This window comes from Calonectris borealis, chromosome 2, assembly GCF_964195595.1.
Source record: "Calonectris borealis chromosome 2, bCalBor7.hap1.2, whole genome shotgun sequence".
NCBI lineage: Eukaryota > Metazoa > Chordata > Aves > Procellariiformes > Procellariidae > Calonectris > Calonectris borealis.
This window is the reverse complement of record NC_134313.1, coordinates 190796-204352: the sequence shown is the minus strand read 5'-3', so window position 1 is coordinate 204352 and position 13557 is coordinate 190796. Positions and strand designations below refer to the sequence as shown.

General features: G+C 44.9%; 1 protein-coding gene across 44 annotated transcripts in view; it reads left to right on the top strand.

Moving 5' to 3' along the window:
- Window positions 1-13557, top strand: part of SCRIB (scribble planar cell polarity protein) — a 115235-nt gene that overhangs the window by 88955 nt on the left and 12723 nt on the right. For 21 of the 44 annotated variants that reach the window (XM_075140943.1, XM_075140898.1, XM_075140927.1 and 18 more), the window contains 7 exons: window positions 771-899; window positions 2665-2772; window positions 6104-6151; window positions 6391-6556; window positions 8847-9015; window positions 10597-10686; window positions 10997-11185. In XM_075140943.1, the coding sequence (XP_074997044.1) occupies window positions 771-899; window positions 2665-2772; window positions 6104-6151; window positions 6391-6556; window positions 8847-9015; window positions 10597-10686; window positions 10997-11185 (899 nt within the window). Of the gene's footprint in view, window positions 1-770; window positions 900-2664; window positions 2836-6103; window positions 6152-6390; window positions 6557-8846; window positions 9016-9986; window positions 10027-10596; window positions 10687-10996; window positions 11186-13557 lie in introns of those variants that run through there. The other 23 variants (XM_075140942.1, XM_075140902.1, XM_075140896.1 and 20 more) reach the window with 6 other exon arrangements.

Genomic DNA, 13557 nt, shown 5'->3' with positions numbered 1-13557 from the left:
TTCTTCAGTCCTCCACTGTTTGTACAAAGTTTGTACAAATGCACTAAGTCTTAAATATTGTCAATTTGAAAACTTGATGCAAGTGTTTTTGCACCTTTTATTCCCGTTTACCCTTGCAGCTTTCACTCACGTAGTTTTTGCTGGCTTACTCAATTCCTGCTTCTACTGTCTTTAGTATTAGATGTTTTGTTCACTTCCACACAGCATGCAACAGTGATGACATCTACGTCAAACCTCAGACTCTTGTCTCTGCTCTTATGTCTGCATTTCTAATTGGAGCCCTAGCTGGGTCTCAGTTCATTTTCATACCCAGCTTTTGCCAATACCCATTCCTGGCTGATGTTTCCCTACTGCATTTTCCATTCATGATGCTTACATTCTCCAAGCTTCGACATACTCATGCCGTACCCCTCTGACCCTTGCAGCTGCCGCTTGTATGGCAGATTCTTCCTTGTGTCCTGGCCTTCTCTGTAACCCACTGGTCCTGTCGTGACCCTGACTTGTCTGAATCTCTTTGCCTGTCCACAATACTTCCACAAGAGCGTTTGGGGTTTGCTCCAGTAGCTCTCCCTCCCAGTCTGGTAGCTGGAGTCAGCAGCACAGCTGAGGAATTGAGCTCAGGTGCATGGATTTTTCTTATTCACTTGCATGGCAGAGACATCTTGCTGCCCTAACTGCTTGTTTCTCTTCTCTCCCTCTCTCCCTCTCTCTCTCTCTCTCTCTTTTCTTTTTCCTCTGCCTTTCCCCCTGTTGTGTGGTATTGACACAAGCAGACCAAGCCAGGCGTCATTCAGCCTCTTTCCCGAGTGCGACAAAATGCTGCCTCATATAATTCGGAGGACGGGGACAGCCCCAATCCCTTCCAGCAACCTGAGCTGTGCTTCAATATCCAGAACTCTGTAAGTGGCCTGCAGTTCCTTCTTGCTAAGCTATGTCTATCCGCCCTAGGTTGCTATAGTGCCACTTTTTCTGGTGGGTAGGCTGAACACACCCTCTCAGTGGTGATTTTGTAGTTTAAAGATCACATGCCTTTGCTCAGGCTGGTCTTGTTTCTGTATCAGTCTGGATGCCCTGGGTAAGAACCCATACTCTTCACAAATAGAGTCACGGTCAGTGCATCCCATTCATTTTTCTAACGTAGACGAGCCTCACCAGCCTGCCTGGTGTATTCACTTACCCATTCAAGAAGCTGGCATTGTTGAAACTGTATTGTGGCTGAAATCCCAGAGCAGTTACAGTTTTAGATCCTTATTTATGAGGTGTTGCGTTCTGTTGAGGCATAGATCTTTCGGAACCTTTATCTATCGATGTCTTGCATCTTGGAGCAAGAGCTAATACCATCTTGCTGATAATAAGTTTTATGATGTGCAAAATGATTGGTTTTGAAAGATTCATATTCCCTGGGCTGTACGTTGATGGGAGAGAAAGATTCAGGTCTTTTGGTCTTTGTCGTGACAGAAGACTTGTACACCTACAATATAACCCTTCTTTTTTTATTGAAGCTTGTATGACATGATACCAAATTAGAGACCTGATTTGCAGACAAACAGCTATATATAATCCATGTAATTGGCCAAGATTCACATACTTTGCAATCTCTTCTGATCTTGATGTGCTGTTCTTTAGCCTATGCAGAAGGGAACTTAATCAAACAACATAATTTAGCCTCAGAACAGGACAAAGAAAAACCACAAACACCTGAAACTGAGTTAGTGCAGCTAGAGGGATTGAAGAAATGAAGCAACTAAAGGGGATTGGCTTTCTAGTAGAAAGGAAGGTGGTGGTGTCATTTCCCATCCTACTCCCATTCATTTCTGTGATGCTTTGAGCCAGTCACCCCAACTCTTCTTCCTCCCTGAATGTGATAGGAGCGGTCACAGGGAAGATAGGTGAGGAAAAGACCAGCAAAGACAAGTGACAAGCAGTAGGAGGGTCCTCTTGGACCTTATCAGATGTTTCTGAATAAGTAGAATTCTGTGAAGGGAAAATTTGAGATCAAAGGCAGGTCTTCTCCAGATTATAGATCCCTGAATGGGTTGCCACTTTGGTTTAGGAGACTGTGACTATTAGCCTTGAAGTAAGTAGAAGTACACGCTGGTCATTTTATAAATAGAAGTACAATAGCCACCGCAAAAACCAAATGAGACTAATAGATCCCTTCCCATGAAGAAGGCCCTTTTAGTCAGAAGTGCCAGATAAGGCCAGGGCTTATCTTTAACTTTTTAATAACTAAATGTGGCTTGTTCAGTCCTAAGTAGGGATCAGTTAACTGTATAGCTGTCTTATTCCAGCCCCAAAAGCCCACTGATTCAAGCAGGCACGTGCTAGTTGAACTGGGTGGAAATCCTTGAGGACTGCGACAGCAATATGGTCCCTTAGCCAAGAGATCAGTCGCAAAATTCTGGTCGAGTCAGTGGGGATCTGTACCACCAGAAGTATCATTCCTCCACCATCCAAGAAATAAAACAGGACTGTGATACGTGTGCTGCTGTATATAGTATCTATACAATACTCTGCTCTTGTTTCTGCCCAAGGCTGCAGGAGCTGTCTCTTATATATTCCACTCTTCAGGCTTTGCAGGCTGAGAGTTGTGCTGTGTTTCTCCCATGTTCAGTTTTTTATAACATCTGTGGTTATCTTTACCTTCTGTCTTTGTCCCTGTAGCAAAAGCCACCTTCACCACCCTCTCCTGACGAGATCCCCATCAATGTCAAGCAAGCATACAAGACCTTTGCAGCAGTGCCCTTGTCACACCCTCTGCTTGAGATACAGGTACCTAGTGCTGGCTGGGGGTGATGGTACACAGTGGTACAAACAGAAGACGGAGCGTTGCAGGTGAGCAAGGGAAGTGTGAGGATAGGAAGGAGGTGGTGATTTGTTTCCTCCAAAGAAAGCTGTCCTGAAGGAGCGACATGTTGAGGTCCCCTTGGAAGTTGGAGTCTATTCATGTTGCGGACGGCACCCTGCAGAGTCCTGTCCGTAAACATATCAAGTCCTGAAAGCTCATTGAATTTCATGTCGCTGTTATTTTCCCCGGACATTAGGATGCTGTTGTATAACCGTGCTGTTCTGATATAACGAAAAAACTCTCTGAACTTCCAAAGTCCAGGGCCAGGCTAAACCTGTTCTGAGGAATTTTTTATTAGATTTTGATCTTTAACTTAATTGGAATTATTCCTTCTCTCCTCCATGTATTTGAATCATGGAACCATTCAGGTTAGATGAGGCCTCTGGAGGTCATCTGCCTCGGTCCTCCGTGCAAAACAGGGCAACCTTTGAAGTTGTATGAGGTTGCTCAGGCCCAGTCCACTTGAGTTCTGAATTTCCAAAAATGGAGATTCTGAGGTCACTGCGGGCAATCTCTTCCAGTGTATGACCATCTCTGCTGTGAAGAGGTTTTTTTCTATATGTTTTATCAGAATTTCTTTTACCGCAACTTGTGTCTGTGGTCTCTCATTCTTTTGCTGTGCACCCTGAGAGTCTGACTTTGTGCCCTGTAACCCCCCCCTAGGAGGTAGAATGCAGGAATTGGATCCCCCTCTCCTGAGCCTCCTCTTTTCCAGGCTGAACAAGCACAGCCTTCTGAGCCCGTTTTCAAAGGTCATGTGCTGCAGCCCCCTAAATCATTCCGATGGTCTTCCACTTGACATGGTGCAGTGTGTTAGTGCCATTCTTGTACTGGGGAGCCCCAAACGCCGCTCTTGTAAGTGCTGAATAAGAGGAAGGACTGCTTCCCTGGACCTGCCGGCTGCACTCCAGCAGCCCAGCATGTGGCCAGCCCTTACTCTGCAAAGGCATTCTCCTGACCCTCGTTCAGCGTGTTGTTGAGGCGTCGCCCGTGCGGTCTGCCCTACCTGTCCTTCCTGAAGAGCTTGTATTCCTGCACGGCAGCGCTCCAGTTACGCGAGACCTCTGGAGCTCTCTGTTTATAGACAATCATACTATCACTTCATTCACTAAACTAAAGAAGCAAAACACTGTCCCCTTTGACACCTCGTGTTTGGAAAGACCCTCTGTTCTCTTTATCATCTTACTGCTTTCCTTTTCACCTGTTCCTGTCTGAATTCTTGCTGGCACATCTTTGATGCAAATGAGATCTCCCATTTCACAGATTTCTTCCTACTGCAGTGTAGTTTGTTTCTCTCTCTCTTTTTTTCTTTCTTTCTTTCTTCCTGAATCTTAATTGACAACCCTTCCTTACATGTCAATAGGTCACGCTCACCTTTTTCATAATCATGCTATACTGGGAGCTATGGCTATTCTGCAGTGACGTGTGACAGCAACTTTGTGTTATATCTAAGCTAATCCTGTCCTCCCACTGTCTACCTTGCCATGCGTTGGTGCTCATCTGGCCTCACATCGATCTGGTTTGGTAAATTAATATGGGTCACAAGTCTGTCTTTACTGTTTGTAGGGTTGATTTTTGGCCATTTTAGCTCTATAGACTGATTTACTCGGAGGTAGATGACTGTCCGTAGAAGCTCAGGGAAGTGGTTAGCTAAGTCGAGGATAAAAGGAAGTGGAGCTTGTCTCTTGGCATCTGCAACCCACCAGATGACCTAAGTTCATGAGTCAGATTGTGTCTTGTACGAGATGATTTCTCCAGCCTCATAGTATCTAGCTGATATATCATGGTTTAAGAAACAATTACTGATCCTGAAGTAGATCACCTTGTATTTTGCACTATTAAATTAAATTCTTTTCATCCTCCTCAAATCAACCTGTCACTCCAGGATGATATTCCAAACTATTTTGAATTTTGACAATGCTAGTCCCCATTCAATGGAGTGGGATGAACGAAATAATTTGCAGAGGTCTCGGACAACTCCGCATTTCTGTGAATCTGCATTCTGGTCTTTGCCATTGACAAATTTTATTCACACCTTCCTGGTTTCTGAGTCAAATTTGACAATGAAAATATTAAGCAAGGTTGGTCACAAAACTGATCTTCGAAGTCTCAGACAAACCTATGCAGTTTCTTTGTTTCACAAATTATTTATATTATCAAAGGACGATATTAGATTAATCTTCATTGCACCTGTTCTGTTTTAATCTTTTCTATTTATTTTTGTTTTAATTATATTCATCTGTGAATGTTTGTCTTGTTGAAATTGAACAGACCGATAGCTCCGCTACTCAAATTATTTTTGCGTGCTTCTCGATTTTTAAGAATATATTAGCTATTTTTTAGACATGATCTGCCACCCAAATAAACAAGTCAATTAAAAATCCATGCTTGTCAGACTTGCAGTTTCACAAGTCATTTCATTCAGAATTGTTGAACAGTGATTATCTTGTCCCTGCAGGTGAGTGCATTGAGCTCTTAGGTTTTCTTCTGTGTTAGCAGCAATAATTTCTATTTCCAGACACTTGCTTCTTAGCTAGAAGCTTTTTTCTTTTTTTTTTTCCTTCTTCCCTTCTCTGTTATTGTGCTCCTTACTTATACAAAATTAAAACTTTCTGTTCGTTTTTGGAGTGCGTTTGAATAAAGTTAAAGTTGAAGGTAGTCTACTTGCTCTCTTCTTGTGGTTCCTTTTCATTTGTATAGTTAAAAAACTTTCATACTTCTAGTAACTTTTTGGCAGTTCTCTTTTTACCCTTACTGATTTCTGGTTCACAGATGGATTTTGTGGATCAATTTCTTTTTCTGCCCCCTGTAGTTCTACTCATCCAGTATTCTGTTATTTATTCTGGTAAATACGGATTTCTTTCTTTCCTGACAGTGTTGCCACTTCTTAGAAGTAAATTTTCAATAGTTGCGTCTTTGATTTAAAGAAAGTCTAAGCCTCTTCCATCTTAAGCTAAGTTCTCTGTTTCTGTTCTTCACCTATTGCCCCACGTTTTTCTGTTTCTACCCTTTTAAAAGTTGTCACCATCTGTTTCTGTTTAGCCCTTAATTTAACATAAATCCGTATTACTCACGATTGCTAAGCCTAAAGTGGCATTGTCTAGAGTTAATTCTGGGACTGTTTTGTGAACCAGCCCTTCAGCTAATGTCCGGGACTGCTGCTCTCTGTGCGGCATTGGTGGCACTTGGCTGGAGGGCAGGAGTGGTGGTAGAAAACTTTCTTTTTAGAACGTGCCCGTTTCTCTGTATTCTTAGGAATTGCCTGGTCAGACCAGCACAGAGAATCCCAAAACTGCCCTGGAGGTGAGTTCTGGCGGCTGGAGCTGGAACTAGGATGGGGCTTGCACGGATTCGGGGGCTTTTGAGGCTGTGGATGTGGAGACAGGATGACAGCGTGGGCGCGCAGAGGAGGGCTGGGGAGGAGGAAGAGGGTGGGGAGCGCGAGGCTGGGGAGGGCAGGCGCGGGGCGTGCGCGGGGGGCGAGGTGGAGAGGGAGGTTTGGCTCGGTCGCTCTGTGGGCAGTGCCAGTGTGGCTCTCGCAGGTGGCCACACGCAGCCCCGGCGGACTGCACAGCCCTGAGCAGAGATCCTTCCGCGAGAGGCAGAAGTATTTCGAAATTGAGGTGAAGCAACAGCAGATGGATAAGCCTCCCAAGCGTGTCTCTCTAGTAGGAGAGGATGACCTGAAGAAAATGAAAGAGGAGGAAGGTATGTTGGAATCTGTGCAAGGAAATTTGGCCTGTTAAGTGAATCCTTTCTCCGTGGGAGGCATGAGAGGCTGTTTGAATTTGTCCAGAGCATTGGAAACCTTCTCATTTTCACTTAGTAGTTCAGGAACATGGATGCATTTTAAGACAAGAGTAAGCTTATAAAAGATAGAAAGGAAGGTAAGAAAAAGAAATTGCAACTTGTCATTTTGAGTTTCTTCAATGCGATGTGGCCAAAAGAATCACAGGTCCAACATAAGAAGTTATCTGGGTATGTTAGACTCTTACTGTTGGCTAAAAGAGAGCTGTGGGAGATGCAAAGATCAAGATATAAAGTATGGAAGGAGAAACTGTAGAGTAATGATGAGTTTCAGGCTTGCATTTGGGTTTGTTTTGAGATTTGCTAAGAGGGGTAGATGAGGAGAAACATCACCTCTAATCAGGATATCTCTGAGTACTAGAATTAAAAAAAAAAAAAAAAAATATCCCTCTGGGGAAGAGAGATCCCATGGTGAAGATCGTCCAGACAATAAATTAAGTTTTACCTTACTCAGGATGAAACACCCCAATCAAATATCTCAAAGTGATAAGTCACATCCTCTGAATCTTTGCAATTCCAGCACTTGCACAAAGATTTCTGCTGCTTTGGGCTCCCACTGCTGGCAAACTGCAGCATTAGAAATTTCAGCATATAGGCACACCTACTGGCACAAGTGTTCTGTTTGCAAAAAAATGTTTATTTTAAAAACATTTAATAAAAGAGGCCAAGCAGCGTTATTACTTTGCAGTTATGGTAGACAGGTCAGAATAGAATAGACTATATCACAACGATCATCCAGTCCAACTGCCTGACCAATTCAGGGCTGACCAAAAGTTAAAACATATTATTAAGGGCATTGTCCAAATGCCTCTCAAACATTGACAGGCACAGGGCATTGACCACCTCTCCAGGAAGCCTGCTCCACTGTTTGACCACCCTCTCGGTAAAGAAATGCTTCCTAATGTCCAGTCTGAACCTCCCCTGACACAGCTTTGAGCCATTCCCAGGTGTCCTGTCCCTGGATCCCAGGGGGAAGAGGCCAGCACCTCCCTCTCCATGTCCCCTCCTCAGGAAGCTGCAGAGAGCAATGAGGTCGTCCCTCAGCCCCTTTTCTCCAAACTAGACAAACCCAGAGTCCTCAGCCACTCCTCTAGGACATGCCTTCCAGCCCTGCCACCAGCTTGGTTGCCCTCTTCTGGATGCATTCCAGTACCTTCACATCCTTCTTAAATGGTGGGGCCCAAAACTGCACACAGTACTCGAGGTGAGGCCGCACAAACGCTGAATACAGCGGGATAATCTCCTCTCTTGACCAGCTGGTTATGCTGTGTTTGATGCACCCCAGGATGCGCTTTGCCCTCTCGGTGCCAGGGCACACTGCTGGCTCCTGTTGAGCCTGCTGCCAGCCAGCACCCCCAGATCCTTTTCTGCAGGGCTGCTCTCCAGCCACTCCTCTCCCAGTTTATACTTGTGCCTGGCATTACCCTGACCCAGGTGCAGAATCCGACATTTGTCCTTGTTAATTTTCATGCTCTTGATGATTGCCCAATCCCTCTGCAAGGCCTCGTGTCCCTTGAGAGAGTCCAGAGCACCTCCCAGTTTGCTATCATAGGCAAATTTGCTAATGGTGCATTCAACTCCTGCATCCAGATTGTTGATAAAAATATTGAGCAGAACTGGCCCTAGAATTGTGCCCTGAGGAACACCGCTGGTGACTGGTTGCCTGCAGAATACCTGCCTGCAGAGAGCAGCCTGCGCTCTGGCCCCTTGTGTCCCTGATCCTCTCGTGACCTATTTGTCTGCCGGCCTAATGGTTCTCCCCGGTCCGCTGCTGCGTGTGGAGGTTCGGCACCAGCTCTCCAGGTTTTGGTCCCTCCAGGAGGCAAGTGGGAAGATCGGACTCAACATGCCTATGCAGATTCCTAGGGCTGTCCATTCTGGGGAGGGGGAAGAAGAGTCTACACACAACTTCAGTTTGAGTGGAATAGCACGATGAACTGTTGGAAGTCTGTTCTACAGAGCGTCCAGGAATGGAAGTTTAGTGAATAAGGAAGGAGGGACTGAGGGAACGGTGTAAAGTTTGTTACATCTGACGCATTAGTGGAGTGGAGGAGAAACAAAGGCATCCATGGAGAGAGTATGGACTTAAAACAGCACAAACATGCAGGGATGATGAGCGTAAGGACCTGCCTGGGGTTGCATCCTTGTGGGGGTTTAGCTTTATGGTATGAGTCTGTCTTTATTTTGGCAGCTCGAAAACTGCAGCAGAAACGTACCCTTCTGTTGGAGGAAGAGGCAGAAGAGGATGAGATGGTAAAACAGGTGCCTGAGATGAGCATGCAGTCCAGTGTCATCATTGAAGGAGTTGAGTACAAGATTGAGAGACTAAATGGAAGGAGCATCCAGGCTCCAGCAACTCGGTAAGACAAGACTGGTAGCTCAGTACCAGCCACATGTGTCAGAGGTGTCCCAGTATCAGTAATTTTCAGGGAAGAGGGCTGGGCAGTGTTTCTTCTTCAGCATAGAAGTGGGAAGGTTTTTCCAGCTCTTTCTTTTCAAAAGAATAGCTTCTTTAGCTGTGCGCTTGGCTATGTAGAGATGTTGATTTTTAGAGATAGCTAATTCAAGATAAGCCCTGATGCTGAACCTAGGTTTGGGGTGTTTTTAGGCTTTTGTTTCCTGGTTTTCCTGGACTTGTCCTTCAGGTTGCCTTGATGTTGTTTTTCTAATTCTTGGGCATAGAACTGGAGAATGAGAAAAGGCTTCTCGTAAGACTTCAGATAAAAATAAGGTTGCACTAGAATAAAGCTGAAGCTGTCCTTATCTAACTCTCTCCTCTGAGTCTTTGGTACAGACATTCTTCTCCTCACAAACACTTCTATTGTCAGTCTTAGAGTGGCTGAAAACACCCTGTCATTTTGAATCTCATTTCTCTCCATTGTTTCTGTCCAGTCTCTGTTGAGGAACTTGTCACACGATTAATGCACTGAGACCTTCCAGCTCCTGTGCTGACAGGGCAACTCTAAGGAAGGACAGCAGCCAAATGCAAACCAGCTTCTTGGTTTGATGCGAAGGCTTACTTATCCCTACTGTTTTCATATTGAAATGTGGGAGGTTAGAGAACAGTAAGGCTGGATTCATCAGATGACTTACGGTTGCTTATTATTTATGCTTGAACAAAGGTGAGGCAGTGGAATAGACTGAATTTGTGTTTCTTGAAGTATTTTTTGTCATGCTAGAACAGAAACTGAAATTTAATCAAAATAAACTTGAGCAGTAAAAACAAGGGCTCAGAGCCATGATGAACTTCCTTACTGCCAACTGAGCCACAGTAACTGTGTGCATGTTCTTAACTTGTGGAAAACAGGCTTGTGACCTCCTTTCATCACAGATCAAACTGAGTAGTATCTGCGCGTGCACAGCTGCAGATGGTAACTACAGCTCAGCTGCTCTGAAGTTTGCAGTAATTTGGTTATGAGCACAAAGCCTCAGTGTGTCACGCAGTTGCGCGTAGAGTGGCTACATTGAGAATCGCTGTTCTGAGATCACTCAGGATTTGTCCCTCGCCCAGATGTGCGTTCACTTACAACCTGGGAGGATCATCCTTTGTTAACATTCACGCATATCTGACATCAGCAAAGGAAAAAGCTGGAAGCAGCCAGGCTGCGCATCACGTAATGGCAGCCGGAAAGAGCCAGGCTAGAACTGTGCAAGAACTTGTCAACAAACACGATGCTTTACATTTGAAGAGTGTGTGTATTAGTGGATGGTTGACCTCCAAATGAAGAAAATAAGTTCTGATGCTAGAGAGCGTGCACATTTATGAAATCAAGGAGTAGAGTGGAGTGCAGCAGTGGAGAAGGAGCTGTTGAGCAAAATCATTAAGAATTGTGTCTTCAAACTGAACTAGTTGTTGCTTTCTGGGGCTTGGATCTGTTCTGAACCGCTCTTGGGAATGTCAGCCTGTGGTACTGTTAGCTGACATGCTTGTTTTGCCCTAGGCCCTCTGAGGTCAACGAGAACAGCAGCTCACAGAGGAATTCACTGGAAGAGGGAATCAAGCCTGAACAGAGAACCAACTCTATGTCTGGGTAAGTGGACCAGCAATGTCCTTTGCCCAGGAGCTGCCAGATGATGGAGCAGACGGCTTCTCCTTTTCAGCAGACATAGGGTGTAAAAGGAAGGATTTTGTGGAGAAAGGGAAACTGTGATCGGAACCAACTTCTTAAGAGAAACTCACCTCTGTTATGTGTCCTTCCATCTCCCAAGGTGGTGTCCTTGGATGTGGTACTAAACAGTTGATTGGGGGTGTAGGTCATCACCTTTTATCTTGAAAACAGGCAGTTAAGAGTTGTGGTGGACCAGGCCAGCCTACCTCTGACTGTTTCTCTCTCTGCCCAGGTTGAGTCCCTTATATCCTGGAGCAGGGGATCCAGTGGCACCTGTGCGGACAGCCAAAGCTGAACGGCGGCACCAGGAGCGATTGCGAATGCAGAGTCCTGAGCTTCTGAGTGGTCAAGAGAAGGAGCTTTCTCCAGCAGAACGTCGTGCTCTGGAGGCAGAGAAACGAGCAATGTGGAGGGCAGCACGGTGAGACAGAAGAACCTTCGCTGTTCTCTTCACTAGGCTAGTTCAGGAACAGGGGACCTGCTGCATGTCTTTTGGATTACATGGTATTAAAAATGGAATAAACAAGCCTTCCTAAGTCAGATGTTAGGGGAGGTTATATAGTGTCTGTTCAAATGGTGCGAAGCATCTGCTGCTTGGCTGAGCTCATCTGTTTCGGACAGCTACATGGGCGTACTCTTATATTTCAACAGTGCTTGCACAATCATGAAGACCGTGGAGTTTTATAAAAAATATAACTTAAACACCTTTATGTGGTGGTGAATGTATTCCTTCCCTCTCAGCGCGCAGCTTCCCACCTCCTTTGTAACCCATGGAAAAGATTGGTTTTTTTATTGAAGCTGCAAGGTGACACATTCAGAAAGAAAAATGGAAAGAGCATTTCACATTGTTGCTAGACTGGAAAACTTGCTGAAGCCAAGAAATTAGCAAGACGATGGCGTTCTTATCCACACAAGCTGTTTTATCAGCTATGAAAGAGTGATTAAAAATGGATTTGGAAGAAAGAACTTTCTAGCTCAGAACTTAAGACTTGAAGCTAGTCCAGGCATTTATTGTATCATATAAGTCCTTTCAAAAATTAGTTAAGCTGCTCCTATAACGAATTATAGTTTTCTTCCCATCATGTTCCTGTAGCAGGCATTCAAAGGACAATCCGAAACAGTCTCTTTTGGGGGTTTGAATGAGAGCTTTTAGAGGAACAGGGCTGCTAGTGAATCATCCTTGCCAGCCTGCTAGATAAGATGCTGGAGGGGTTACTGTGCCTTGTGATACCACTTGGCAGTTGCAGTGTTTGTGCTTAGACATGCATGATAATGGTGCCGTCGTCTTCTGGGGAGGCTCTGAGGATGAAGAAATATATAGTGGAATCCTCAATGAAAGCTGGCTAATTATCTAGGGCTTTGAGGGTACAAAGCGTCCCATTGTTACTTGATTGTGTAACAGATCTGCTTATGGTTTATTTGGAGCTGGACTAATGTTCCTAGTACTAGGGCTTTTGCCCTTCAGGAAAAACTTTTGGTATGCTCCAACTCTTTGCCTTGGATGAGTCCTTTGCCTAGTCTGTCTCAGCTGGAAATTTTTTTCTGAAGCACTGCCTTAGTTTCATTGCACTGCCCTATAATGTCAGAAAGCTGAACAGGTCACTGGAAAGCCTGTTTGTTATATGGAAAAGATTGATTTCTGTCATGTTGTAGCATGTTTGTTAGACCTTTTGAAGCTGGCCCTGCTTTTGAGCTGCTTTTGGATCAGATGACCTCCAGAGGTCCCTTCCAACCTGAATTACTCTGTGAGTCTATACTTAGTAATCTCTCCTTCCCTGGCTCCCCACTAATGGGGATGCCTGCATACGGGCACAGTGGTGAGTCAGGATGTCAACAGAGTGTGCTCTGGCAGGATTGTTTCCACCCTGTGCTGTTGTTTCATGCTCCAAGTACTGTGGGATTCTGTCTGCTGCTCTGACTCACTGAATGTTCTGCTGTATTTAGCATCTCACGCCTGTTCTAGTTGATGCTGTTCCCATGGTTTCTGTGTCACAACTTTTCAGGTGGCATCATTTGCAAATGGAAGTTCTATATTTTCACATGAAGCCAGGAACAACCCCTTTACAAAAATACAAGTGGAAGAGAATTTGTAAACAACGCCTGCCAAAACAGACGCATTGCCCTTCTGTTATAGGGCTAGAAGCTGCGTAGGTGTTGTGGAGCCAAATGTGTGCTCACAAACCATCGCTTAGAAGAGGCTGGCTGGGACTAAGATGACCAGATCCAAATTCTTGCTCTGGCATATACTTCCTTACGACGTTGGACAGATCACCGAGTCCCTCTGTGCCGCAGGTGCATGGCGAGAGGACTGTAATAGCACTTCTCTGTCTCACAGGAAGGCTATGAGCATTGAATACATTAAAAACTGACTGTCAGTACGGTGCTGGGTAAGCACCACAGTGTCGTCAGGAGTAGACGTCTTGCACAGAGTTGCTGCTCAGTCTTTGTACCTAAAAAAAAAAAAGCTCCACTGTTGTATTTGATTCAACAAAACAGAAGTTGTCTGTCGGGCTTCTCTTCCTGAAAATCAACATCACTGTGCTTGTAGAGGCGGTAGAGACTGATCTGTCATCCCTTCCTAATTAGATACGCAGGATTTTCTCTCCCTCATGCCTCCACTTCCCATGCGTATTTCCTCATACGATGGGGCAGGCTTTATGAGGTAATGTCAGCACTGATTTTTTTCTTTTAGGTGATGACGTGATTTGTTCCTGTAACTTTACTGTACATCTGACTATGCTTTTGGGTTAGCTAGATCTTGTTGCAATTGCTTAGGGCACAGTAAAAGTTCGA